This window comes from Myotis myotis, unplaced genomic scaffold (assembly GCF_014108235.1).
Source record: "Myotis myotis isolate mMyoMyo1 unplaced genomic scaffold, mMyoMyo1.p scaffold_m19_p_1, whole genome shotgun sequence".
Classification (NCBI taxonomy): domain Eukaryota; kingdom Metazoa; phylum Chordata; class Mammalia; order Chiroptera; family Vespertilionidae; genus Myotis; species Myotis myotis.
In genome coordinates, this window is record NW_023416313.1 from 111,754,223 (window position 1) to 111,781,041 (window position 26,819).

General features: G+C 53.2%; 1 protein-coding gene across 24 annotated transcripts in view; it reads right to left on the minus strand.

The window, feature by feature from the left end:
* TLE3 (TLE family member 3, transcriptional corepressor) overlaps positions 1-26,819 on the minus strand; it is a 45,920-nt gene that overhangs the window by 2,265 nt on the left and 16,836 nt on the right. For 3 of the 24 annotated variants that reach the window (XM_036347373.1, XM_036347499.1, XM_036347528.1), the window contains 15 exons: positions 24,551-24,613; positions 22,913-23,017; positions 13,849-14,053; positions 12,286-12,302; positions 8,200-8,319; positions 7,314-7,364; positions 6,510-6,662; positions 5,940-6,081; positions 5,251-5,450; positions 4,399-4,499; positions 3,382-3,631; positions 2,771-3,018; positions 2,215-2,362; positions 1,334-1,484; positions 406-482 (listed from right to left, as the gene is read on the minus strand). In XM_036347373.1, the coding sequence (XP_036203266.1) occupies positions 406-482; positions 1,334-1,484; positions 2,215-2,362; positions 2,771-3,018; positions 3,382-3,631; positions 4,399-4,499; positions 5,251-5,450; positions 5,940-6,081; positions 6,510-6,662; positions 7,314-7,364; positions 8,200-8,319; positions 12,286-12,302; positions 13,849-14,053; positions 22,913-23,017; positions 24,551-24,613 (2,031 nt within the window). Of the gene's footprint in view, positions 1-405; positions 483-1,333; positions 1,485-2,214; positions 2,425-2,770; positions 3,019-3,381; positions 3,632-4,398; positions 4,500-5,250; positions 5,451-5,939; positions 6,082-6,509; positions 6,663-7,313; positions 7,365-8,199; positions 8,320-12,285; positions 12,303-13,848; positions 14,081-22,912; positions 23,018-24,550; positions 24,614-26,819 lie in introns of those variants that run through there. The other 21 variants (XM_036347431.1, XM_036347466.1, XM_036347421.1 and 18 more) reach the window with 21 other exon arrangements.

Below are 26,819 nucleotides of genomic sequence, written 5' to 3' on the forward strand. Positions count from 1 at the left end.
CTCTCCTTACACTGAAAGGTTGAGATGAAATTCGACCTTCCTTGAATATCAGGTAACACTGCTCTGAAAAAAAGCTGCCCTGTTCGCTCCACTGCCTCACACACCTCCTGAGTGCTCAGCGCACAGGCCAGAGCCAAGAGCATGCTTTCTCTCTGCTTGGCTCTGGAAATCCTACAAGAGCCCCACCTAAAAGCCCTCACCCTGAGGGGCCAGATGCCATTAGCAGCAGAGAGAGCCCGGCTGATGTGGCCAAGTCCTCCCTCGCTTCTGGAGACCCATTTGGGACCCCATCAGGGAGGGGCTGGAAGATGGTCCTGCTTCGGCTCCCGCCATCCCCACCCCATCACCGCAGCCAGGCCCCGGCTCTGGGCAGAACCAAGAGGGCACTTGGCCGGCAGGCGGTACCTGGAATATGCTGGCTCCGTACGGTGTCCTCCAGGCGTTGAGGAGGTTGTCTTTCCCAGTGCTCACAAACCACTTGCCTGCAGGTGAGAGGAAAAGAGCGTCAGGGTGTGACCGGCTGCCTCCAAAGTAAGACCTAGCCCAGGTGTGGTGGCTGCCATGGAAACACGGTGCGAACCACTAACCAGTGCTCAGCCGACTTTCTGCTTTCAAGGGGCAGATACATAACAGACACATGGACACCCAGAGAATGCCTTTCTTTGCAATCAAGGTGGAGGGTGGGCAGGGCTGATGAGATAAGGTAGGGTTTGCACAAAATGGAAGCAATGACACTGTCCCAAAACATTTTTTTAAAGCTACCAAGGTAGACTGATCCTTCTCACTTCTATGGGAAGATAGCAGGAGGTGCTGGAAAATGGAAAAGCCCCGAGTCTGCAGACCCAGCTGGGACAGAGGTCAGCAGGTGCCCTTACTCTTCCAGGGCACTGCCAGCATTAACACACTGTGCCCCCCAAAGCCATGTGGTGGGTGCCATGCCAATCCCAGGCCAGAGTAAGATGCATCTGAATCAGAGAGGAGGAGACGTGTCCTAGGCTGCACAGCTAGTCAGTGGAGAAGCAGACATTCCACTCCAGGGCTCTGAGCCGTCAGAGGCTGCAGTCTTCACCGCCTGGAAGAACTGCCTAGAGGCACTGCCCACAGGGCTGGGAGCAGTTCCACTGCCCCCGGCCAGCAGCAACTGGCTCTGGCCTGGCGCCCAGAGAGCTCAGTACCCTGTGGCAGTATCTGCATCTGAGGGACAAGGATGGGGAGACACTGGTTGGAGTCAGGAGGCCTGGCTCCCATCAGGGCTCTGCTCCTAAACTTTGGGCCCCTCATCTATACACAGAGGGCAGGCCAGGCTGCCGGGACCATGCTCCCCAGGGCTCACCGCAGTAGGCAAACTTGAGGGAGAGCACGCAGCTCTCGTGCAGGTGCAGCTGGTACTTGTCCGGCTTGGTGTGGTGCAACACCTCCACGTTGCTGCTCTCCATGCCCACGGCCAGCCACTCCCCAGTGGGGCAGTAACCCAGCGAGAAGATCTGCAGGGGAGGGACCAGATGAGCTCAGCCTCCCTGCTTTCCAGATCCCACCACTCCTTCCCCATCACCTCCCCACTGCCCTTTGCAAAGCCAAGCCTTCCTCTCCCTCCGCCCAATAGCCCAGGGGTATGGGATGTCATTTTTCATCCCCATTTTATAGGTGAGGAGGTTGAGGCTTAGAGAGGTGGCTGACTCTAGATAGTAAGTGGGAGAGCTAGGATTCAAACTCAGAGGTGGTACGGATCTTCTGCTTTCAAAAAGGTACTCTCCATGACTTCTGCCTTTCCTTAAGAAAAAAGCGAGCAAATAAAACACTAAAATATTAAATATGTGTGGCTAAAATATTAGAATGAGTAATAACAACAACAAAAAAATCATAATACCTAGCATCTACAGAATGCTTCCTATGAGCCAGGCTAATGGCAAAGGCTTTTAGAGGGACCATTCCAGGTACTCACACTAGATCTAGGAGGTAGCTACTATTATTTTCATCCCAGAAATGAGAAAACTGAGGCCAAAGTGCTCAACAGTGGAGGAGCTGGGAATCAAATCTAAGCAGTTGGGTCAAGTGTGGCCATTCCAAGGCCTTGCCAATTCTATTTCATAGCCACTTCCTCCGGGAAGCCTTCTCAGATGGCTCAGATTCGTCATGTGCAATGGCCACTTGTAAGGGCCCCTCCATCCGCTGACCGGCCCTCGGGGAGGGGAGGGAGGAGTCTTGGCTGCTCACCTGAGAGGTGAAGTCATGCTGCTGCAGCTGCCGGCCCTCCCGAAGGTCCCAGGAGCGCACGGTGTTGTCCAGTCCCCCAGTCCACAGTTTGGTGCCGTCGTGGGAAATGTCTATGCAGCTGGCCCCATCTGTGTGGCCCTGGAACTGCCTATGAAGGCCAAGCAGGGAGGAGTGAACCTGGGGGACCACTGAATACCAAGCTGGCAGCCTCTGAGCAGAAGAGGAAAATGAGGCCCAGAAAAGGGTACACCATATGCCCATGGTCCCTTAGTGAGCTTACAGCAAAGCCAGGCCTCTCTCCCACTCCACTCAAGGGTCATGTCCAGGGGCAGGTATATAACAAAGGGACCTCCCTAGGTGGACACTCTGTGTCTCCTCAATGTGCTTTCTTAATCCCTCTCCTTACCCAACACGCATGACGAGGGGCTGAGGTCATCCGCAAGCCGTATGGTAATGTGATAAACAAGGATGGCCAAGCTGGCTCTGAGCCAGCCCCCAGCAAGGTACTGAGACCCGGGGCGAGGTGACTTGCATGAGGTCCCTCCCACAGCCGCACCTGACGAGCGTCTGGTTGTGCAGGTCCCACACAGCAATGTTCCCATCGCTGCAGCAGGAAAAGCAGACTTTGGCATCGGGGCTGATGGCCAGGGCATAGCAGGCAGGGGCGGAGGACGTCAGCTCGGCCTTGATGCGGGGCGTGGGCGAGGCCAGGTCCCAGATGGTGAGTGTGCTGGCCTCGCCGCCCACGATGAGCGTGCGCCCGTCAGGGAGCAGCTTGCAGGAGCGGATGTAGTTGTCCCTGTTCTGGAGGAAGAAAGGACAGTGTTCAGCCTGCCCACCTGCCTTCCCAGGGACCAGGAGAGTCACATCCAGCACCTCCGGGCACCCCTGCCACCCCTGCTCACACCCCACCCTTGTTCCTGGCAGCTGCCAGGCCATCTCCACTGCTCATTCACAACCCTTCAATCTTTCACGCATTTTTTTACACAGCCCAAGTCAGTATCATCTCTACCTAGACAGTAAAACCATGGATCAGGGAAGCCAGCCAGCGTGCCCAAAGTCACCCAGCCAATAAAGGGCTCAGACAGGTCAAGAGGGCTCCCCTGCTGGCCAGGCTACCCTGCTCTCCCATGCCAGTTAGAGGTGCCCACAGCCCAGAATCCTCACCAGGCAGTCCAGCTGGGAGATGGGGCTCTTGCTGCCTGGCTGGCTGATGTCCCAGATCTTCACACAACCCTTGCCACCCGTGTAGACGTGCCGCGTGGGGTTGCTGATGGTCACGGCACACACCACCTCCCCGTGGCTGAGCGTGTTGATCTGCCGAGCGTGCCTGGGGATGCCGGGGCCTGCCAGGGCATCGTGGGGAAAGGGCACAGGCTGCATCTGCCCATCAGCACTCACATGGAAAGAGTAGGCTCTGAAAGGGCAAGAACTGTCACTCCTGCTGTCCCCAGTCCTCTCCCAGTCTCCCCAGGTCCTGCCCCGTTCCACCAGAACCACCCCAACTGGCCTCGCTGCCTCCAGCTGCCCCCCAAATCTTAGGAAACCAGGTAACCCCAACCTTCTTGGCCAGGCTCCACCAGGGTGGGAACTGCTCAATATTCCAGCCTTGACTCTGCTCCTGCTTACACATCCTTGCTCCAAACCAGTTCACTAGCCCCACCTGCGCCTTGGAATGGCCTCTCCCACCACCTGTGACATCCCTAACACACCGACCGCCCCTAAAAATCCCCAGCAGAATGCCACCCCCTTCTTCAGGAGCCAGTGGTGTTGGGGGAGGGGATCTGTTTACATCCTCAAACAAACGGGAGAGTACACAGCAGAGCCAGTGTGTGAGCCAGTGTGGGCTTCCTGCTGTTTCAGGTACTGGGGATGCCAGCTGGGGGTGTTTCAAACGAGTAGAGCCCAAAGGAGCCCCCAGGCCAACCGCGTCATTTGGTTAGAAGGCCCTAATGTCTGCCATATTCCTTCTCTCCCAGGCCAGTGAGCATACCTCAAAGCCCTCAGCAACTCCCCTTTCAGAGGGAACCCTGAGCTGACAGGCAGCTAATTCCTGGGGTTACCGTCTGGCCTAGAAGAACCTCTAAAGGGCAGGCTAACACCTTCTCAAGGGCGGTCCGCCAGGGCGGGGGTGCTCTCCCCTGCCCTCCCCAGAAGCATGCAGTAAGTGCAGCCAGAGCTTACGGTTTTCCACCAGGAATGGAGGCGAGGCTTGAAGGCAGGCCTGTGGCCCGCATGGGGGGGTGAGGGTCAAAACCAACCTGTAAGGCAAGACAAGGCCAGCCCTTAGTGAGGGATACACCATACATCCCCCCACCCTGGCCGCCACCTCCTCTGCTTCCTGGTCCTGCCTGCACATCACTGCTTCTTCAGAACCCGGGAGACAGACGAGCAGAGCAGAGCCCAGGAGAAGCGCCTCACCCGGGACAATGGCAGGGAAGGGCTGACAGTCCGGATCTCCCAATGCTGACCCAGCACCCTCCCCACCTCCTGTCCCCCCTGCCCCACCAGGCAGCGGCCTCTGCCCCACTTCAGTCCCCAGTGTCCCAGTGGGCTCTCATAGACAGAGGAGGCCCCCACAGGTATAGGAGGTAAAGACAGAAACTGTCTCCTGAAAAAAGACCCCTCTCTCTACCAACCCAATCCAAACTGCTCATCAACACCAACAGACCATTCTTGGTGTCATAGGCAGCCCCATTTGCCAACCCCCGGCTCCCTGGAAGTCATCTGACTCATCTCGGGATCCCATCCCGTGGAGCCCGGAAAGACAGGGATCAGCCCCATTTCCCAGCAGAAAGGGCAGGCAGGGAGGCTGCATCATGTGAGGGACATGGCAGCTATTGGGCAAGCAGGGGGGATCTGGGGCTGCTGATCCCCAAAGGTGGTGTTTTCTTCTTTCTAATGAGCACTGTACCCCAAAGGCAGCTAGCTGTCTGGTCGTAAGACCCTTCTGGTATGCAGGAAGTGACCCCCTAATCCTCACCAGCTCCCCACTCCTTGCTAGTCCCCAAAAAAGGAGCCAAAAAGTCTACGTACAGCTCCAAAGCTCACCATTGGCGATCGGCCATAGGCGGCAGCAGCGGCTGCAGCGGCCGCACTCATCTGGGGCGGGATGTTGTGGAGGCTGGCGTAGGCACTGGGGCTAGTGAGGGAGCCATTCATCTCGTGGTGGCTCATCATGGCAAAGGGCGCTGCGTAGGAGCTGGTGATGGAGATGGGCGTGCGCAGGGCCGAAGCTGCAAGGAGGCAGGCATCAGTGGGAAGTGGCCGTCATGGGGAGTGGGCCCCACCCAGCAGCGATCCTGCCAGCACCCTAGAGCCGCCTGCCCCGGCAGTCCTCTCAGAGGAACCCACCTCACCGGGGTCCCACCTGCATAGCTTAAGAAGATTCAAGCGGAGAGAGGTCCCACCTTTTTTTATAGGGCAGGTCACGGAAGCCCAAAGAAGGGGGTTGTTCAGAACCTCACAGAACAGAGGCAGGAGCAAACCATGGGTGCCCCAACCTGTCTGAAGTTCCCTGCCCAGTGGCCCCAGGAAGCCCCATATCAGTGTTGAAGCACCAGCCTGTCTCCTCCTGAAACCTGACCAGGAAGCCTCCCAAAGGCAGGCCCTGGAGAGCCTCAGCCCCAACACACTCCCTGGTCTCTGGCCCACCTGTGCAGCTCCAGCCCTGGCCTGGCAGACCCCTCCCTCAGCCACAGGTACCCCAGCCCTATCGTGCCTACCCATTATACCTATCGGGTCCATGCCCGGAGGTTTGCCTGGCATCGACCGGAGCCCTGGCGTCGTGCTAGTGCCTGGAGTCGGGGCATCGTTCCTCGGGGTTGGTGTGTTGGACTTGAGGCCAGGAGTGGAGGATTTGTCATTCTAAAAAGGGAAGATGCAGAGACCAAGGGAAACCATGACGCTCTTTATCCCAAGTGCCGAGCACTCGGAGCCACAGTGCCTCGTGCTGGTCACCACATGAAGAATGGGGACAGCCCTCCCCGCTGCCCCCCAGCCCAGCCCAGTTTTGAATCTTCTGCCCCAACAGCCACTCATTCTTGCCCAACCTTGTTTAGCTGAGGCCACGGTGACTTTCCCACTTTGTAGATGCAGCAACCAAGGCTTAGAAACATTAAGTAGCTAGCACAGGCCAAGCAGTAAAACCGGCATTTGAACCTGGGCAAAGCCCAACCTATTTGTTTTACTCCATCCCTCTGCCCTCTGGTCAGCATCCCTACAGCTCCAGTCTCTTTTCCGACGTTTCCCCTCCACCCCGACCCTCCGCAGCACCAAGGGCAGACCCCACATACATGACCAAGGTCTTTGGTCTTGGAGGAAGGTGTACTGCTGGAGGAGGCCACCGAGGCGGGGCTGGTGGGGGCATCCTTTTTCAGGCCACGGGCTTTGTCCAGCCCATTTTCAGGAGGGGAGTGTGCTGGGCTGACCCGGGGTGTTGCTGGGTCCTAAAAACACAAGTGATGCACAACTGTACTCAAAGCAGCAACCAGCCTAAACTCTTTCCTGCGCTGGGATGGAAGGGAGTGGGCATGGGTGATAGGAAAAGGAGCTTGGCTGAGAGACTGGGGACCCCAAAGTGGGGGTAACTAGTTCTTAATTATCTAGTCTGATCCCTTCGACTCCCAGGTGGGGAGACTGGGGCCTGGGTGGGGATGGGGTGACCTGCCCAAATCACACACAGTTCAGGACTCAGATCTGAGCAGCTGGGCCTCTTGGCCTTGGGTGGATCTGCTCCAGCTCCTCCTCCTGGCTGAGGCTGGCCCAGGGGTCACCACTCCACCTCCAGACCCCAGGGTGGTGGGCAGAACACAGCTGACCTGGAGGCCGTGAGGAACCAGCCCTGGCCCTAATCTGGGATCTCTGGGGGGTTCTGTGAGGACCTGTCCTGGGAAACCTGCAGTGCCCATGAAGGCCCAGCCACCAAAGCCCTGCTCTGCTCCTCCCCACCAGCCTGATGCCCCAATGGCAGAGGCCTCCTTGCGCTCCACGGCTGCCAGTATGTTAGCACAGTAGCTGAGACAAGGAGCACCCACCAGGCAGGAACACTCTCACACGCCCAAGCCGAGAGCTGCCCTGCAGTCCAGGCCTGCCCTTACCTCATTGGAAACATCCACCACTAGATCATCACTCTTGTCCCCATCACTGTCCTGCACCGAGAGAGAAGCCAGTAAGAGGCCACACCCTCCCCATCCCACACCATCCCCACCCTGCTTCCACCAGCCGGATCTGAACCCAGGCGAAACCCGAAGTCCACCAAAGGCGGCCCTCCTCCTCACTGTATTCTAGCCTGGCCCCCAGCCCTGGGGTCATTCTGCTCCCACACCCACTGGCAGCCACACCGACAGCTGGCCCGTTATATTTCTAAGCCCCTTTAACTTGTCTCTTTGAAGCCAGACACTACTTTCCAGTGGGTTTATATCTGCCATCATTTACAAGGAAGTGAACTGGTCTCACTTCACCATTTCCACACTCTGTGTGGGAGGGAAGATGAGCCACAGCGCCCAGAAATGCAGCTGAGGCTTCGGCTGTGCAACGTGTCCAAAGCCACAGAGCAGCCAAGTGGCTAAAGAGGCCTTGGCGCAAGACCACCAGGTCCTAGCATAGCATCGGCCTTCCCTCTGTGCCAGCTCTCACCCCTGCACACTGCACAGCCTGCAGAGCAGACACCACAGTCAAGCTGTAGGGTCAAACTGTGAGCAACACAGATGGGCACTCCAGGAGGGCCCGATGGCAGCGGGGGTTTAGGACCCCGTGTCCCTGAGAGATGCCCTCAGTTCTCCCCAGGCTCCGCCACCCGCCACCCGCCGCCCGCCGCCCACCTCCCCCAGGCCACCACCTATCCTTGGTGGGACCCTCTCCTGCCCTTGGCCCCACTTACTAGTATGTCTTTCTGACTCACCCACAACAGGTCCTGTGGGTTCTCCCACACCCCAGCCTGCCCACCACAAGGCCCAGCAGTGCCCACCACACCCTCAGACATACGTATCGGCTCAGGCTGTCCTTGTCCTCAGCCTTCCGCTTCTTGGCTTCCATACTGTAGTCTGCAGAGCCCCGATGCTTCTCACTGACCCGCAGGCTTTCCGAGGGCGACACTGAGTTATTCTGGAAGCAGGAAGGAGGTTCAGTGTGATCATTTCACACACATAGTCACAGCTAACTAAGTGCGCTAACTCAGGAGGTCAGTGCCCGTGTCCTTCATGTCCGGAAGGTCACAGCTGCATCAGCCCCTCACCAGGAAAGCCTTCCTGACTCCACAGACCAGGTCCCCCTGAGAGAGGCTCTGGGAGCATCACAATTCGCTTTTGTTGCCGAGCCGCTGCTACTAAGTAATTAGCCTTGCCATTAGCCCTGTGCCCTCTGGCCTATGAGACTGTGCGCTCCTGCAGGGCGGCAGTCCCCCCGCCGCCTTCCCCCCATCTCATGCCTGTCACGCGTATTTGTTCCAAGAAGGGATAAGCAAAACTTGCACCAAGTCCTGAAAGATGGATCTGAGCCGACAAACTGGAACCGTGTGCAAATCTTCCTCTGCTGACCCGACAGGAATGACTGCTGCCAACAGGCTTTCTAAGTGGAGGCACAGCTTTAGAGAAATACCAGGATTCCAAAGAGACAGAAATGCAGCGACTTCCCTCCGAGAGATGGGAAAAGGGCATCAGGGAGGCGGCAGTCCTCCCTGTTCCTGTCACAATGGGAAAGCAGCGGGAAGCGTGCCCAAGGCCCGCTGACAGGAGGCAACATGAAGGAAAGCCAAGTTCCTCCGGCCTGGACCTGATGCGTTCTCCCTTCAAATATAAAGCAAGCAGGAACAAGACCACTTTGGAACTCGAGGCCTGGGGAAGATGGGCCTACAACTGAGGCAGCCTGGAAACAACGCTCTCCGGAAGGTGAGAGCGCCGCCTTCAGAGGAGGACCTGTGGGCTCCCCGGGGTGACGGCAGCAGGAACGCACCATGTGGCTGTCAACACCAGGCTGGGACCTAGGGAGGGGCACCTGCCGGCAAACCTCTGTGCCCAGAGAATAAAGCCAGAACCAATGTCCCCCTTGGGGCGGCTGGTTAGGTTTACTCTGGTCTGAGAGCCAAATCCCTAACCTTCCCTCACTTTCTCATAACCCACCCCTGTTCTGAGTACCCAGCATGCAAGGGATGGGGGGAGCGGGTGCCCAGGATGGAGGAAGAGGCTGCCTTCCGGGAGCTTCCAGTCCAGCCAGAGAGAAGGGAAAGGCCAAGCCATCAACATCCATGCAGTGCAGAGGTGTGTGATGAGGACACGTGGGGACGCAGAGGGACGTCTGTACACAAGAGGGCATCAAAGGGCAGGTGGGATGAGCCTACACCTCCGTGTTCCCACTTTCCTGGGGGTTAGCGCCGGCGTTTGGGGGAATGGTGTGGAAACCAGCTGCAAACTTAATTTCCTTTGCTAAGCCGGTTTCTGGGCATCCCTTCCCTGCCAAGTTTCTGCCTAAAGCAAATTAAAATGGCAGAGTTATCAAGCCTTGAAGAAAAAAATGGAAGTTATAATGGAACTGCAGTTCAACCTTCCCCACAGCCCTGCGAGTGACGTCGATGTGTGCACAGCCGCAATTCAATTAGCTGCTGCAAGCCTGGCAGAAAAATCACCGTCATTTCATTTCCCTTCCTCCAACGGTGGCCGCCCCACGCTAAGCAGAAATGCTTCCAGGCCCTATCCTTGCAGGCGGGCAGGGAGGAGGGGGCGTGTGGCAGCTCGTGTTTCTCCGTGCGCCCCAGAGCGCAGCTCAGAGCACAGCGAGCTCTTTCTTCTCATGCAGTCAGGCTGAAAACCCTGCTGCTACCGGAGAGTCATGTCAGGCATTTAGCGGCATCGATCCAGCCCGCCTCTGGCTGGCAGGCGGCCAAAAAACTAAGTATTTTTTATTGCTTCGGCTAGGCAAGGAAATATGAATGAAGCTACCTCTAATTGGACTCTAGACTAACCCCTCTGGGACAGCTTCCAGCCCGTCCAGCCATTCCCCCCTCCCACCCCGACAAAGCCTTGTCCTTCCGGCCGTGGGCCACATCTGTTGACAACCTGGTTTCCAAAGGGCTGATTGCTTCAGTCTACACCCCCTCCAACACCATTCCCGCATGCACACAGCCCTACTGCCTCTCCCAAGCTGCCCATCCCGCCCCCAGATGGCATCTTGACTCATTCCCACTGGACTCTCCAGGGGCCTGAGCCTGCCCCGCTGCTTTATACATCTGATGTGCATGGATATGGGAGAGTGACATCGAGTGAGCAGCTTAGCTCCTGAGGGTTCCCTGGGGGTTTCTTGTAGCAGAAAGCTTTCATAAACTGGGGCACAAAGCCAAGAGCAAATAGCTATGAGGATGAGGGCGATGCGAAGACAGGGAGGGTTTTGGGCTTCAATGACCCATTTTGTTCTGCAACAGGTCCATTAACCAGGTCAGGTCTGGGACCCTGGGTTCTGTTCTGAGGGGTGGGGTCTGCCTAACTAAGCTGAGAGGCTGGCTGGGAAGGAGTATGTCCATCTATCTTCTACACTAATAAAAGGGTAATATGCTAATTAGACTGGACATCCTTCCAGACAAAGCCATGGTGGAGGGTGCCGAGGCAGAGGTGGTTAGGGGAGATCAGGCCAGCAGGGGAGAGCAGTTAGGGCAGTTAGGGGGATCAGGCCGGCAGGCAGAGGCAGTTAGGGGCAATCAGGCAGGCGGGGGTCCCGTATTGGAGAGGGTGCAGGCTGGGCTGAGGGGACCCCCCCCCCCCAAATCCCTGCTGTGCACAGATTTTGTGCACCGGGCCCCTAGTGTTAGAGATAAAGAAACTGAGACTGGGAGAGGCCAAGAGAGTCAGCCAATGTCCCATGAAGCCAGGACCAGACCTAAGCTTTGAGGGGTCCAGTCTCGGCCTTCTCCTATTGAGGCAAGCCACTTCTCCAAACGCCACCTTCTAAGAACCAACACTAAAACCATCAGAATGAATTTTCAACTTCAGTTATTTCTTTTCTTATGTAGTGAGCCCCTCCTGGGCCACCATGTGGATCTGGATTTCTGAGCACGAGGACCAGTCCAAAGGGGACACGAGCACTGCTGCTCAGAGGGGCTCCCACTCAGCCTGGGCAGTGGCTGCGAAGGGGAGGTGGGTCGGGATGGTTAGTTAACTGCCTGACCTTCCAAGTCCTACTTAACACAAGGTAACAAAGCTCTCCTAGCAGATTAGGTGGCCCCGGATACAAGGACAGCGATGAGGAACAAAATGCCTTTGCTAATCGCTGGAGGATATTTTTTATCCAGACTCCACTGTGCTTATTCAGAAGGCTTATTCACTTGAAACAGAACCTCTGAGCCTCACTGTGATCAGAAAGATTTACAACAAATCTCAGAGCTGGCAGATGTGCAGGCAGCCTGGCCTTAATGCTCACTTCCTAGCACTTTCTTAAACCCAGAACAGAGAGAAACCTCAGAACATGAGGAGGCAGGACCATATGGGGGCAGCCAACCCGGGGGGTGGCGAAGCACCCCCACCCAGGACGTGGGACACCTAGGTCCTAAGCCAGTGATGGCGAACCTTTTGAGCTCGGCGTGTCAGCATTTTGTAAGACCCTAACTTAACTCTGGTGCCGTGTCACATATAGACATTTTTTGATCTTTGCAACCATAGTAAAACAAAGACTTAATATTTTTGATATTTATTTTATATGTTTAAATGCCATTTAACAAAGAAAAATCAACCAAAAAAATGAGTTCGTGTGTGACCTCTGACACGCATGTCATAGGTTCGCCATCACTGTCCTAAGCCCTGGATCAGCCCAGAGACTCCAGAGACCCCCTAGGAAGCCCCAGTGCCGGCCAGCAGACCTCTCTGGTTAACCACTTCTCCTGTAAAGGGAGTTAGAGCTCATTTAGCCAGAGCACTTTATTTGACAAATGATGGAGATGAAGGCTTCCCCAACTGAAGGTCACTCTCAACAGGTGACAACAACTCCCATTTTCTGACAACACTCCCCCCCACCACCACCAAAAAAGCACCTGGTGCCCCCCTCCCGCCCCCAAACACACCCAATTGGTTCTGGAGTGCTGACACTTACCGCACTGGATTCTCTCTCTTTGGGGACCGAAGGCCAGGACAGGAGGAGGGTCAGGGCCCCAAAACAAAAAAGAAAGAAAAAAGGTCAGTCTCAATGTTTTCAAGCAAGCAGCAGTGCTGGCCTCACTGTGGGTCAGCCAAGGCAGGGCTTTAGGGGACGTTGCTCAGTTTGGAAATTAATTGCCCCAATTCTAACACTTCCCCCGGCCACCAGTCCTGGGCAGCCTGTGTGGCCTGGCTCTCCCAGACATGACAAGGAGGACACCACGGCTACTAGTCAGCAATTTTTAAGCCATAAGCTTGGGAAGGATCAAGCTATGGAAAATATCCATAAGATCTGGGATTGAGAACATTACTGCTTTTTTAAAAAAAAGAAATTGTGAGAATGGTGTTGTTTGTTGTTTAGTTAACACCATTCTCTGTCTCTTTTCCCAGAAGCCCCTGGAAGCAGAAGCCTCTGATTACTTAACCAGTCGGGCACTAGCACCCTAACTGTCCTGCCTGCTCGGGGCGAGTCCCATCCTACTGCAGGGAAGAGATGTAAGCCTCTGGCTCCCACAGCCTGGTGCCACCTTGGGGCCCCATCCTGGGCAGGATGATGACACTCCAAGCCCCTAGTGCCCAAGAATGTGGTGCCCAGGGGGCTCGGAAGGTGCCAGCTGTGTGCCTTGGCAAACATCTAAGGGCAGATGAAATCATCCCGCTGAATACTTTGAATTGGCATTATGTTATATGTCAATTATAGCTCAATAAAGCTCGAAAGACCACCTCAGGGCAGAGCACACAAGGTGGCGGTTTTTGAAAAGGGTCTCCCAGGAAGCCGGCCCCTTCCTTTCCCATTCGAACTGAGTCCTCCTGAGGGCCTGCCCTGTGCAGCTTCCTGGGTCCTCATGTAAGGACCCAGGGAAGGGTGGGGGCAGGTCCTCATTGCAAGTCTTCCCAAGCACCGTCCGCAGTAGTGTGGTGGCAACCTCTGCCTAAAGACAGTCAGCTCACAAGTCTTTACGTGAGTGCTGACTGCGTGCCGTTTCCAAGGCACCTGCGTGGGTGAGACACGTTCAGTTCAATACCCCTGCCCTCAGAGGACCGATAATCCTGGAGGACAAACGCTTTCCAGGGGTAGGATACAAGAGGACAGTAACAAAGGCTCAGTTCTTGGGACTCTACCTCTTAAACTCTTATGTGAATTTGCAAAAGACCCCAGCCTGGCCAGGAAGGCATCCTGAAGGCGTGGGACTGAGGCCGGCCCTTAAGACTAGGCACGGTGTCTAGGAAGATAGGAGTGGAGGGCACTCTAGGATGAATGAACAAGGTGTCTTCCAAGGCAGAGAATCCGGTGTACATTGGGGACTGGGGGGGATGGACGGGATTGGCATGGGTGATGGGACTCTTGTTCCCACCCACCAGGAATTCAAGAGACAGCTCCAAAGCTTTTGCTAACTCCTGATCCTAGGGGGACAGCATTTGCTGTGTCCACTTACAGTGGGGCCTACCGGACCTCTGCCCCAGCCCAGCCCAGCCCTGCCCTCTGCCCTCTGCCCCCAGCCCCAGATCTAGGCCGCACCTCTGTGGTCCAGCTCATGGTGGTTCTTCTCGTCCTTCACTGTCATGTGGGCCTGGCTGCCCAGGGCTCCAAGTGCCAGCAGCCCCGAGCTGCTCCCTGTCACCGGGGGGATCCCTGGAGGCTGGAGGCCTGATGGGTGGGGTGGCAGCTGGACCGGGGGGCCATGCGTGGCATGGGAGAGGTGCTGCGCCTGGAGCTGCTGTTGCTGCAACGAAGTTGGTGGTGAGCACAGCTGAGCAGAAAAGGGCAGGGGAAGCCACAGGCTTCCTTCATGTGGCAGCAGGGGGAAAGGCCCCTCAAAACCTTTGTCCCCGGCTCAGTCCACATGCTGTATTGCTAAAGGAAGTCTGTTAATGGACTGCAATTTAGATACAAGATTTACGTCTTCAAACACTCCACCTGTCCCCCCACCCAATTCAGGATAAAACTTCTCCATGTTTAAAAGTCAAAGATAAATAAAGCATGCATTTAAAAACCAGCCATCGGGGCTCCCTCTCAGTGGAGGGGGTCCATTTCTAAGCTCCTGGTAGTTCATGTTTGTTCACGCTTACATGCCTTCAACATTAGCAGCCAGCACCCCCCGCCCTGAGCCCTTATCACAGAGAAGGCTCCCCTAACACTGAGGCACTCCAGGCCTGTCTTGGAGCGAGGGCTGGCTCCAGCAGCCAAGTCCAAGATCAAAAGGAGGCCGAGGCTGTGAAATGAGAACTAATGTCACTGGACATCAGAGTGAAGAAGAGGGTAACAAGAGTGGAGTCTTCCCTGGCTGGGTCACTCAGTGGTTAGAGCAGTCCTGATATGCCAAGGCTGTGGGTTCGGTCCCCAGTCAGGACACATACAAGAATTAACCAAGGAATGCATAAGTAAGTGCAGCAACACATCTATGTCTCTCTCTCAAATCAATAAACAACGAAGAAAACAGTGGACCCTTTAGAACCAGTGCAGGATGCAAATCCCAGCTCTGGCACTTCTTACTGTGTGACCTCAGGCAGGTTACTCATTAAGTGAGCTCATAGCAGTAGCTAACATTTACCAGAGGGCTTACAATATCTCCCCTCTGTTCTAAACCTTGATCTGATTAACTCAGCATTATCAACAACAGCAACGATAACAGTCCCTAGCAAAGGAGTTTGGCTCCCTGCTCCAGACACCATACCCCTTCCCAGCACTAGCCTCGGGGTCCTCTCTTCCTTTCTCCCCCCTCCCACACCCAAGGGATTGGCTTACGGCAGTGATGGCGAACCTTTTGAGCTCGACGTGTCAGCATTTTGAAAAACCCTAACTTAACTCTGGTGCCGTGTCACATATAGACATTTTTTGATATTTGCAACCATAGTAAAACAAAGACATATTTTTGATATTTATTTTATATATTTAAATGCCACTTAACAAAGAAAAACCAAAAAAATGAGTTCGTGTGTCACCTCTGACACGCGTGTCATAGGTTCGCCATCACTGGCTTAGGGCAGCCTTAGATCTCTCCCCTGCAGCCAGGACAAAATGCCCTTTGTCTTAACATTCCTAGGCTGGGGCCTTGGATGTGCTGGTACCCACCTGTACATACATCTTTCCTCTCAACTAGCACAAGAGGAGGGAACCAACATTAATGAATGCCTGGGCATTTCCAATATTATCTCTGACCCTTCCAATCACCTGGCAAAGGGGGGGTTGTGCCCATTTTACAGATGAATAACTGACGCTTGAGGGGGTAGGGGGAGTAGCCAGTAACTAGCAAAGTCCCATCTCTAGTAAGTGGGATCTGGGCTCAAATCTATCAGCCACCAACCTCATCCAGAGAATATTCCTAAGCAGGACCCCAAAGCAAGAAGAGCTCTTTGGGGGTGTGGGGGGACAAAGAGCCAAAGTCTGATAAGCGTGCGTGTCAATGTTAACTGTGGCTTTGGGGCCACTGCTGACCCATGGCAACACACAGTAAAGGCCCACAGTTCTGATTGGAGGTAAGGCTCCAAGAGGAAGTATTTGAGGTCAGAAGTTACCTATCCCGCTCTCCCACAGCTAAGCTGTAAACTGCCAACCTGGCCCACCCCAAAGTTAATGGCAATCACAGCTACCACCGCACTCTTGGCCCAGAGAGCTCGTTTCTCAGCTCTGGGAGAAAGGCTGGGACTTGCAGCCAAGACCTGGGACGTCTGTTGCTGGGCAGTTTACAGAAGCTGCTGTTGGGCACTGGTCCCAGTGTGACCTGACCCCAGCTCTGTCCCCAAGATGCCCAAGCAGGAACCAAGTGCAGGGACTGGGGAGCTGGAGTCACAGGAACCCAGTGCAGAGATCCAACCCACCGGCTGGACTCAGCTTTCTGGGACTGGAGCTTAGAGCTGAGGTCCCCCACCTTTTCTGTGTCAAGAAAATGTAATTTTTATATCTAATTACAAAAGTAATACATGCTCAATGTCAGAAATATCACAAATAAGTAGAGATTTACAATTTTTTCCAAAAATCTTACCCTTCAATCCCACTCCCTGGAACATCGACTGTTCATCTGTTTAGATTTTCCTTTATGAAAATCCATAAATTTCAAATGTATTTCTAAACAAATAGGCTCTTGTTAATTTTATTGTTATACAATTGGATTTTAATTTAGAGGATTACAAACAAATCAATATTTCCTTTTTAATGGCTGCATAGTATTCCCTGGTGTGGTTGAGCCATTCAACTTTTTTTTTTTTTAATCCTCACCTGAGGATATTTTTTTCATTAAGAGACAAATTGATGGATTAGTAGCCTCCCACACTCACCCTGACTGGGGGCCAGAGATTGAACCCTCAACCTTCCATCTATATTCTAACCACTGAGCTAAATTGGCCAGGGCTGGACCATTCAACTTTATCTAGATGCCAAGTTTTAAAATGAGTCTCTGCTGGGGGCCCTATGGTTTTAGACCAGTTGCTGGTAGGCCCTCCAATACTACTACAGTTAACTATTCAGTAAAATTCCAGAAAGCAAAAATGGAGGTATTTAGTCTACTCTTTACTGTGTATGGCCAATAAGATCACTGGAGGGAGAAGGGAAAGAGGAAGGGAGGATATCCTGGCTTCAAAGAAGTAGCTCTGCTGCCTGGGAACAGGGCTAACTCCTCCATTAGCAATTCTGTGTCTACAGAAAGAGCTTATTGAAGATTGGTAGCCATGGAAACACCCTGATTCTTACCTTACCAGGTAAGGTCTGCCCTGGCACCCAACCTTCTAGGCTCATCTTTCAAATGCCACCTCCTCTAGAAGCTCCCATCCTCCTGGTCAGCTTCTCCCTTCTAAGAGTTCTAACGGCTCAGACTTGAAACCAGGCAGACTAAGGTGGACAGCCAGATGTCCTTTACCAGTTGAGACCTTAGATGAGTCAGCGGACCTCTCTGGGCTCAATTTCCTCATCCGTGAAATGGGAATCAGAATGCAACCCATTTCTTCAGGTTGTGCAAGGATCACATGCTTTACTACATGTCAAGGCAAAGCAGGTGCTCAGTTAATATTAGCAAAATCTATGACTGGACTGCAAATATAACTATGTCTTTCATCTTTATATGATGCTTGGCAACTTGTGGCTTCCAGAAAAAGAGACCTTGTTTTATCTGTCCCAGCACCTCAAATATGGTGCCTGACGTGTTTGCCGGGAAAAGGTAAACATGGAGAGAGAGGGGCTGGGAAGTAAGACAGCACAGTGGCTCTGTCCAAGAGTGACCATCCACCTCCCACATCCATGCTTCCTCTCCAAGGCCCATTTAGATGCAGCTCAGACTGTTATTTGGGACAAGGAGCATCAGTGTGGCTTCCTGCTTCCTTCCCTGAAACATGAACCAGTGAACCAGCATCAGAAACTTGGAAAACAGAGGCTTGCAAAGCTGTTGCACTTCCAAGACTGAGGGGTGGTTTCTGCTGTTAGCATGTCAAGCACAAGTCTTCTTTACAACGGAGGAAAGGAAACTTCCATGGTGCCATGTACTTCTCATCTTCAAGTACCGGAGTTCCCCCCCTGCACAGCCAGAAGGTCTCCTCTGAGCGATCTGAAGGCAGTCAAGAGTGGCCCGACAGGCTCCAGGAAACAGGAACAGAAGAGACAGCCTCCAAGGCTTCCTTCTCAGGGTGGGGGCAGATGCCAAGGGCTGGTTGGGCACAGGTCTTCGTAACAACACAGTGAAACATAGTTTTCTCCCTAGTGGGGCGGGGGGAGCCAGCTGGCAATTGACGATCCGTGCATCTCACCACCCCCATGTCACAGCCCAGCCCCTCTGCAGGCAGGCAGGCAGGCAGGCAGGGCACGGCCCTCCTCAGGCTGCATTTCTACCCCCTGTGACATCCCTGACTTCAGAGGACAATGTGCCAAAACACAGTAACATGTGAGTGAGAGGATGACCATATTTTCAATTGAGGAAAAAGGAATCAAGTCCATAGTCTGAGGAGGGCCCTGAGCTGACCGCTTTGCAGCAGCCTGACTCCGGTTTCCACTATTCCTTCTCACTCTGGGACTCCTCCATCCATGATGTGAAAGGAAGTCAACCACCCGCCCGCCCCGCTCCACCTCCAACCCCAGAAGAGGGGCTAGGAAACTGGACCAAGCCCACCCACGAATGTTCTTCCTGCCTCTTTACCATTTCATACCAGAACACAAGCATGTCCAAGAAGGTGTCCTATGGGGCTTTCGTGTGTCCCCATCCTCCACACGTGTGCCAAGTGCCTGTGCCCTGGGCTCAGGAGGTATGGCCACTTACAAGCGAGGCCACTGGGAAGGCTGTCTGTAGAGTATATGTAATTGGATTAAGCAGATCATGCTCTATGTTTTTGTGAGCTCATTTAATGCTTCACTCCTCAGGTTCACGAGTTGGGCTAAACTTAGTGAAGTTCTGTGTTCTCTAAATGCCTCCAGAGCCACGACCCACTGAAGATGTCCACCAAAGCAAGCACAGAGTCCTCACTGTATACAATGAACACTTCTTGCCCTTTAAGGAGAGGGGGAGCAGCCCCAAGCCTCCACTCCTTCCTTTGCTTCTCATGGCTGGTGGACCCATAGCTGGTGGGGATCACAACAACCCTTCTGATCCCCAGTTCAGAGATGGGGTCAGGGTCAGAGAGGCTAAGGGCCTCTGCCAGAAACAACCAGAACCAGGACTCAACCCCAACATTACTTGTCTCCACCACGGCCGCCTGGCTGAAAGAAACGATGCATTCTAAGGCCTACTCTCTTGCCACCCTTCTTCCTCCTGTAAAATTCAATCAACTGCCCAGCTGGTGTGGCTCGGGGGTTGAGCGTTGACCTATGAACCATGAGGTCACGGTTCGATTCCAAGTCAGGGCACATGCCCAGGTTGTGGGCTCCATCCCCAGAAGGGGGCATGCAGGAGACAGCCAAACAATGATTCTCTCTCATCATTGATGTTTCTCTCTCTCTTCCTCTCTGAAATCAAGAAAAATACATTTAAAAAAATTCAATCAACAGAATCCAGCTCAACGACATCCTGGAGTGAATGCAAGAACCTTAGGTATGGCTTCACCACTCTAGATAAATACAAACTCCCTCTTTCTCCTCCTCCCCCTCCCCCCACCCCCACACACACATTTTAATAAAGTACATGTAACAGTAGGGGGTCTATAGGAACTGGGTCCTGCCAGGCCCCGACTAGCAGAGATATCTTCCAGCCTGTCTTTCCTAGATGGACACGAGTTCCCTGTGGCCTCACAGGGGAGTAGGTGGGCTGGGCCCGCGAGCCTGAGCTCCCTGGACCAGTCCCCCTATCTCCTCTCTTCTCACACTAATCTGATGCTGGATCCTGGCCCTTCTTACCAGGAAAGGGAGACCCTAGAGCAGGGGTGGGGAACCTTTTTTCTGCCAAGGGCCATTTGGATATTTGTAACATCGTTCACAAGCCATACAAAATTATCAACTTAAAAATTAGCCTGCTATATTTAGTCAAACATTTAATTAACTCACCCCTAATGCCTTGGCAGGGCCAGAACAAATGCTTTCTCAGGTCTTTTACAGTCTGCAGGCTGGACGTTCCCCACCGCCCTAGAGGTATCTCAGTTCACGCAGTAAGTATTCAATTAGCTACAGGCATGCCCACGCCAGACATACCTAACTTATCTCTCACCTCTCTCTGAGCTGAGCCAAGACATGGCCCCAGAATCCTTTAACTCCATGCCCAACAGAGCCCTAAACAACTGACTGAAGCAGGAGGCACATTTATGAAACTTGCCTAGTTCTTCTCCATCTTTTCCCAAATGGGGAAACTGAGGCCTTGACCGAGCCCGGGGGAGAGGGGAGGGGAAGGGATGAAGCAACTTGCTCAAAGCTCTCCTAATTCCCAGACCAAGGGGCTGAGCTACTTCCCCCTCTAGAGGGGCTGATCCACAGCACCATGGGCATATTAAGAGCCTCTTTGGACCTTCTCTTCACTGCCCTTTATGGCTGGGGACAAGACATCTACTCTCTTGCCACCAGCCTGCGGCCCTCCTGGCCCCCTGCCCCCTGCCCTCCTTCTCCACCTCACTTTCTAAAGTCAGCTTAGTTAGCTGCAAGCTCACTCTCCCCTCTCCTTCCTGAGGAGGTGAGCCATCTTCTCGTTGGCTTGCAGACAAGCCTGGCTCCCAGTGCAACGGGCCTCAGCTGTCCGTAATTCCTGCCTTGTGAGGCTCTGTCAGGCGCAGCGATTAGACGGCTGCCTGCTTAATGACAGGGCAACGGCTGCATTCACTCAGAGCTGCAGAAGCAATTACCTTGAAAATGGGGGTCACAGGCCCCACTCGTTGGCTTTAATTGAATTCCAATATCTGCCTGGAGCTGCCTTGACCTAACTTGTAGCTTCCTAAATACTTAAAGGAAGTGGAGCTAATCCAAGCAGCGCTTCTACCCCAATTTCACTCTTTTGTAGAAGTTAAAAAAAACTATTTTCATAAGAGGATTTTAATTCCAAAGGGGAAAAAGAGGGGGAGAGGGGACCCCACTGTGGCCACTGTAGGGAGGGGAGGGCTCATCCTGAAAAGGGCATGGGGATGAGGCGCTGGAAGAGGAGAAATTCCAGGACAGAGCTCACAATGTGCTTGTTACCCCTGATCCCCCTTCTACCCCTGTCAGCTGAGCCATGAGACAGGAACTGGCCACTGAGACAGAGGACACAGGATGGAGGCTGAGCCCTGGGCTGGGAGTTGGCCCCTGGGCCTCTGCCTGGCTTTGCTCCTGAACAGTATGTGACCGTCCCTAAATCACTTTTCCTCTCTGAAAAACAAGGGCATTGGCTGGACAGAGCAGTGGTTCTCCACCAGGAGCCATTCTGCCCCTCCCACACAGACACTTGGCAATGTCTAGAGACAGTGCTGGATGCCACAATGTGGGGGGCTGCTACTGGCATCCAGTAAGTAGAGGCCAGGACTGCTGAACAACCTCCAATGCACAGGACAGCACCCCACAAAGCTCCTGGTCCCAACACTGGGTTAGAGGATCCTAAAGAGACATCAAACTTTGGTATTATGATGTCCCCCCTGGGGGTGCTGCCCCCCAAAACTCAATGGCTAAAAACATTGCTTGCTCAGTCCCCTTTCCAAACTCCCCCATGCTCCTCGCACATAACAGATGAGGGTCTGCTCCTCCCCGAATGCTACCAGGACGGGTCTAACACTTCATGCCCTTCCCCAGCAGCGGTGGGGAGCTGCCACGGAGCTCACACCAGGAGTACAGGACCACATAACCACCGTGGATCCCAATGGCAAGAGGGAGGGTCGGGACCCCCAGCATCTCTGTCACTCAGACCTCCGCCTCCAGGCATTCCTGAGCCAGAGAGATGAGCTGGCCCACGCCCTCCTTTTACAGATGCAGAAACTGAGGCTGGAAGAAGAAATGAGCCTGCCCGAGGTCACACGGGAAGAGCCAGAACTAGAACACAAGTCTCCAGGTTTCTGCCCCGAAATGAAAAGCCAAGAGTCACCATCTACCCCACCAAGCAGAAAACTCTGGAGCCTGCAGTTCTACTTTGAAATAATGACCTCATTTAAGGAGAAAAAAGAATGAAAACCAGCCAGAACCCCAGAACGTTAGGGCTGAAGGGCCCCCGGCCAACGAGTCCACTGTTTCCCAATTATTCTGACTATCCTTCAGAATAATTCCAGATCTATGGAAAAGAACTCTGTGGCGAATTCCCTGGAATCTACATTGTTCCAAAGACCCCTTGGACCCCTTGGGGACCCTGACCCAGCTGTCTGTGGATGGGAAGCAGTGATCTCACCCACTCCCTGCGTTTTATCACTTTAGGGACAAAAGGTGAACAAGAATACCCCAAGGGTAAGGACCTTGTCCAAAGTCACACTGAAAAGGTGTTTTTTTTCTCAGATGTTTACCTTAAACATCCTTAGCCTCAACCAAAGCACCAATCAAGAGAAAGATGCTATTTGCATCCAAGAACTAAAGATGCAAGCCAGGTAGGGGCTGGGGAAAGATCTGGCTTCCTCCTTTCGCTGAGGAATCAAACAAGAAGTGGGTTCGTAAAGAGGTCTGGGATATTTTTCCCTGTTCCCTTGACCTCGGAGGTCAGGATAACCTGTCTAGGTCCCGCAGCTGGAATTCACAAGGGCACATGAGGAAGGCTCAGCCAGGCAGCTGAGTGCATGGGTCAGCAAGGCCCAACCCCAAATTCCACAGCACGCTTCACATCAACAGTACAACAGAGACAGTTCTGATCCCAGATGGCTAAAGAAAGGCAGACCTTTGCCAGGGAGAGGGGATAGAGCAGACAGGCCCTTGGAAGGCATGAGGAGGAGGTTGGGGGACCCCATCAGTCAGCCTGGTCTTAAACGTGATCTCAGAGCCCATCCCCCTCAATGGCGGGGACACCAAAAGTTGAGGGAGAACAGGGATAATGAGTTTAGAGGTTGATTTGAGATATGTCTTTAATTCAGGGACTTGGGTGGGCAATGAGGGACCCAACGGGGAGAGAGCCCCAAATGGACCCAAGCCTATGAAATGCTTCAGGAGATGGAGTCCTGGGGCCGCCATTCTTTGAGGCCAGCTGAGATCAAAATCGATCTCTGGTTATGATAAATGAGAGGAATAAAAGGGCTATACACACGGTGAGAGGCAGATTGGGGAGTCCACGTACCCCGATGATGGCATTCAGCTCCGTCATGGTGACCTGCTTGGCACGTTCCACAGCCTGCGCCACCTGCTGCTGGTGCTGGAGGGAACGGAAGGGGTTAACTGTGGCAGCTGGGGCCAGGCACCCGCCTAGCTGCACAGAGGCATAGGCAGAGGAGGTCCTCGACACTGGCAGGGGACACAGGTGGGTCACGGACAGGGCATTTTCACTTTCTTCTTTAGATCTTTTTCAATGAGCATGTATTACTTTTGCAATCAAAACTTCGTATAAATTGTTTTAAATTAAAATATAAATGAACCAGAAGATGGGTATTGGTCAATGGCCCCCCTCCAACAGACATACAAAAAAACTGTTCTCCATGCGCTAGACTACAAGCTGGACATCGGACGGCATTACTGAATGATTATTAATGTTCTAAATGCAGTAACGGTATTGGAGTCACGCAGAAGCCTGTACACATTGTTAGAAGACGCAGTGGGAGCAGTGAGTGGTGAGCTGTCAGGATGTCTGCAGTTTACACTCAAAGGGTTCAGAAGAAATACATGTGTATCTAAATAGAATCAAATCTGTATCTAAATAGAGAGAAAACAAAAACGTATGTCTACACAGAAAGATAAAGAAAAGCATCATAATGAACTCAAAAGTAAGCAATGAGTTGACTTTGGGTGATGAAGATGTGTCCATGTTGTGTTCAAAAGCTGCAACAAATGCACCCCTCTGGTGGGGGCAGCTATGGGAAACCTCTGTACTTTCCACTCAGTTCTGCTATGAACCTAAGCTTCTGTAAAAGAGTCTTTTTTAAAAAAACATTTTTCGGTGTATTCATTCCCTTCAGCCTTGAGGTAGCACCAGCTTCGTATGCGGCTGTCTTCCCTACCAGGCTGCAAACTCTGAGGACATGGCTATATCCTGTTCTTACAAGAAGTCCATCATTTTTGACCCAGGGCTCCAGGAGTGAGGTGAGAAGGGCCCAGGAGGGGCATGGAGGGCAGGGCCTGCCCCAGCCGAAGTGAGCTCTGCCAGACGGAAATGGGCCTCGCAGGCAGCCTATCTGTCCACCCTGTACCAAAGAGCGTCCTTGGAGACGTTTCCACTAGCTCAGCACCTTCCTCAGGTGGGGGCCCCTTGCAAAGTGGCTTAGAAGGTGATGTGAGCGATAAGGTGTGCCTTTGGAGAGTGCACTGTTCTGAAGGGTGGGGTCCCCTGTGGGTACTGGTTCCCCTCACAGGGTCTGGGTCTTGACACTGACTGACAAGGTGTCCTTGCTCCTAGATGGCTCTAGGTGTGGAATTTCAAGCACAGGAAAGCAGAGGTTGAACTGGATACAGCATGGGGGCACAGAGGCACCTGCTGCCCATTGCTACCCCAGTGGCAGGCCAGAACCGCCCTCTCTGGTCTCAGATAGTGGCAGAGAATTAGTCCCACCAGAAAAAGGAGCACATTGTTCCTCTGATGTGGCTCCCAGCCCTGAACTGGCTGGAGAAGGCTCTGTAAACCCCAGGTTGTCAACTTCAACTTCAGTCCTATGAACGAACAGGGGCTAGAGCTCTGGTGGGACCTCATCAGCCAGTGGCTGCTTTGGAAAGACAAGGACACAACAAAAAGTCTTACCTCTTGTGACAGGAAAGGCATGATCTGTGCTAAAATTGTGTTCAGTCTCTTCGCAATCTCTGTCTGCAAAAGAAAAGAGACCTCATGAAGTTCAGGCAAATAAATTGTCGCCAAAATGTCAGACAAGTGGAAGTGCAAACAGCCCCAAACCACAGACCCTCCCACCGGCTCATCTTTTCCACCCTCAGGAGCCTCTTGGCTAAATCACAGCATGAAGAAGTCTTCCAACTCCCCAACCACTCTGCCTACATTCTGGGGATCTCCAATTTTCTGTCAGAGGTGGTCCAGCTGTTTGGGTCAGAATATGGTTTGTCTCCTTTGGATGAAAGCTCTAATGAAAAACAGAGTAATACAAAACAAGAATGACCGCTCCCCCAACCCCCCCCCCCCCCCAACACACACACACACAGCCCGCACACCCCAGCAAAACCTATTACGAGAGGGAAATAGCGCGGTGAGGAAGGGACTGCTATGCCCAGTGGCCCAAATGGCAACAGCAACACAGGCTCTCAGACAAATCGGGAGGTCGCCAGGAAGCCCCCGGGGGGTCATGTACCAAAGGGTCCCGTGGGGCCAGCTTCATGCCAGGCTTACAGGGTCTCCTGTACCCCCACTTTTCACTGCTGCTTCTCCCATATACGTGCTGCCCAGCCTAAAATCTCACCGTTAACACTGCATTTCTTAGGGTAAAGTATCGCCTTTCCTAGAAGCTGCTCAGGAGGCAACTCTTTAGATTCCTAAGGCTTCACTGAAGTTGATCATAGAAAGGCTTATCAATTCCCTATCCCGCCTCCTAACACTCCGGAAAGGATCACATTTAGAAAAACACCAACTGGTTCAGCTACCCATGTGCTATGTGAATGCCAGGTAGAAAGAGGTTAAAAGAGAGTGGTGCTAAACGGTTAACTGAGGCCAGACCGGGAAGACCTTAGACCTACTAACAGACAAGTCTCACAATTGCTTCTCTTATCTCCTTCTAAATCCTGAGGCCACCGAGGCTGAGGGCCCAGCACTGGCTTCAGAGCTCTCATCAGCACACAGCAATCTTCCAGAGACAAAACCATGACAACAGCCTTTAAAAATCTGTGATCATCTGCATGTCAAATGATTCTGGATGAGAAATCCTTGTGCACTTAAAATAAAAGCAATGCCGGCTTACAAACAGGCCCTGGACCTCTGAATCCCTGGGAAATTACGATTCATAAAAGTAGCAAAATTACAGTTATGAAGTAGCAACGAAAATAATTTATGGTTGGGGTCACAACATGAGGAACTGTATTAAAAGGGCCAGAAGGTTGAGAACCACTGCTGTAGGGTTTTCTGTGCACTGTAGGGTTTTTCGCAGCATCCCTGGCCCCACCTACTGGAAACCTGTCATTCGTATTGTAAGGAACCTGGGAAGATTACTAAGTAATTGTTGTATAAATTATTAATCTAGGTAAGTGGGACGATTCGACTCCAAAAGAGGGTTTTTCACATTTCTGTTCATTTTTTCCTCCCCCAAATCAACTGATAGTGGGGAAGGAGAATGAATTCTGAAAGTCAGGGCTGCATATGGCAGGAGTTCTAGAAACAATCGGCTAGCCTGCATCTCAGTCCAAAGCCGCATAGAGCAACAAGGTCACTCAATGGTCATGTTTATGTGCCAAATAAGGATGGAAAGAGATATAAAAACAAACAGAAATAAACTAGGTTCACTGCTTAGGAAGCTCAGTTGGTCCAAGGCCTCTTACCTCAAATAACCAGCATAGCAGTGCTCAGCACATAGTAGGCGCTCAATAAATGTTTCGCCAAAAGAATCTCACTGGCCTCCCTGTATTTATTTTTCACAGTGGAGTGTCCCCCTAGCCGCTGACGTGGGCCTGCCCCAGTGTGGACAGCATCTATGGGAGGGACCGCGGTGGATGAAGTGTTGACATACTAGTGGGAGGTGGGTGGGCAGCAGCCACGCCCTTTGAGAGCTAGACCAACCACAGCCACCTTGGTGGGTCTCTGGCTGTGGCCCCTCTCCACAGCCAGCAGGCTGACAGCAGGCTCTGAACTTCCGGGTCACTCTGGCCTACTCAGCAGCTACAACTCTCACCATCTCTGGGGTAGGTGGTTATGAAAGGGTTCCCAGCTACTGCCTACTTCCTCTAGCAGATAGGCCAAGTGTCGGAGTCTTGATAGTTACAGGAAAAGTAGCTGACTTCCCCTTCCCCACACTCATCAGCAAACATGCAGCCATAGGCTTCTCCTCCGTGGGAACTTCTCCCCGGGCCTGGTTGGA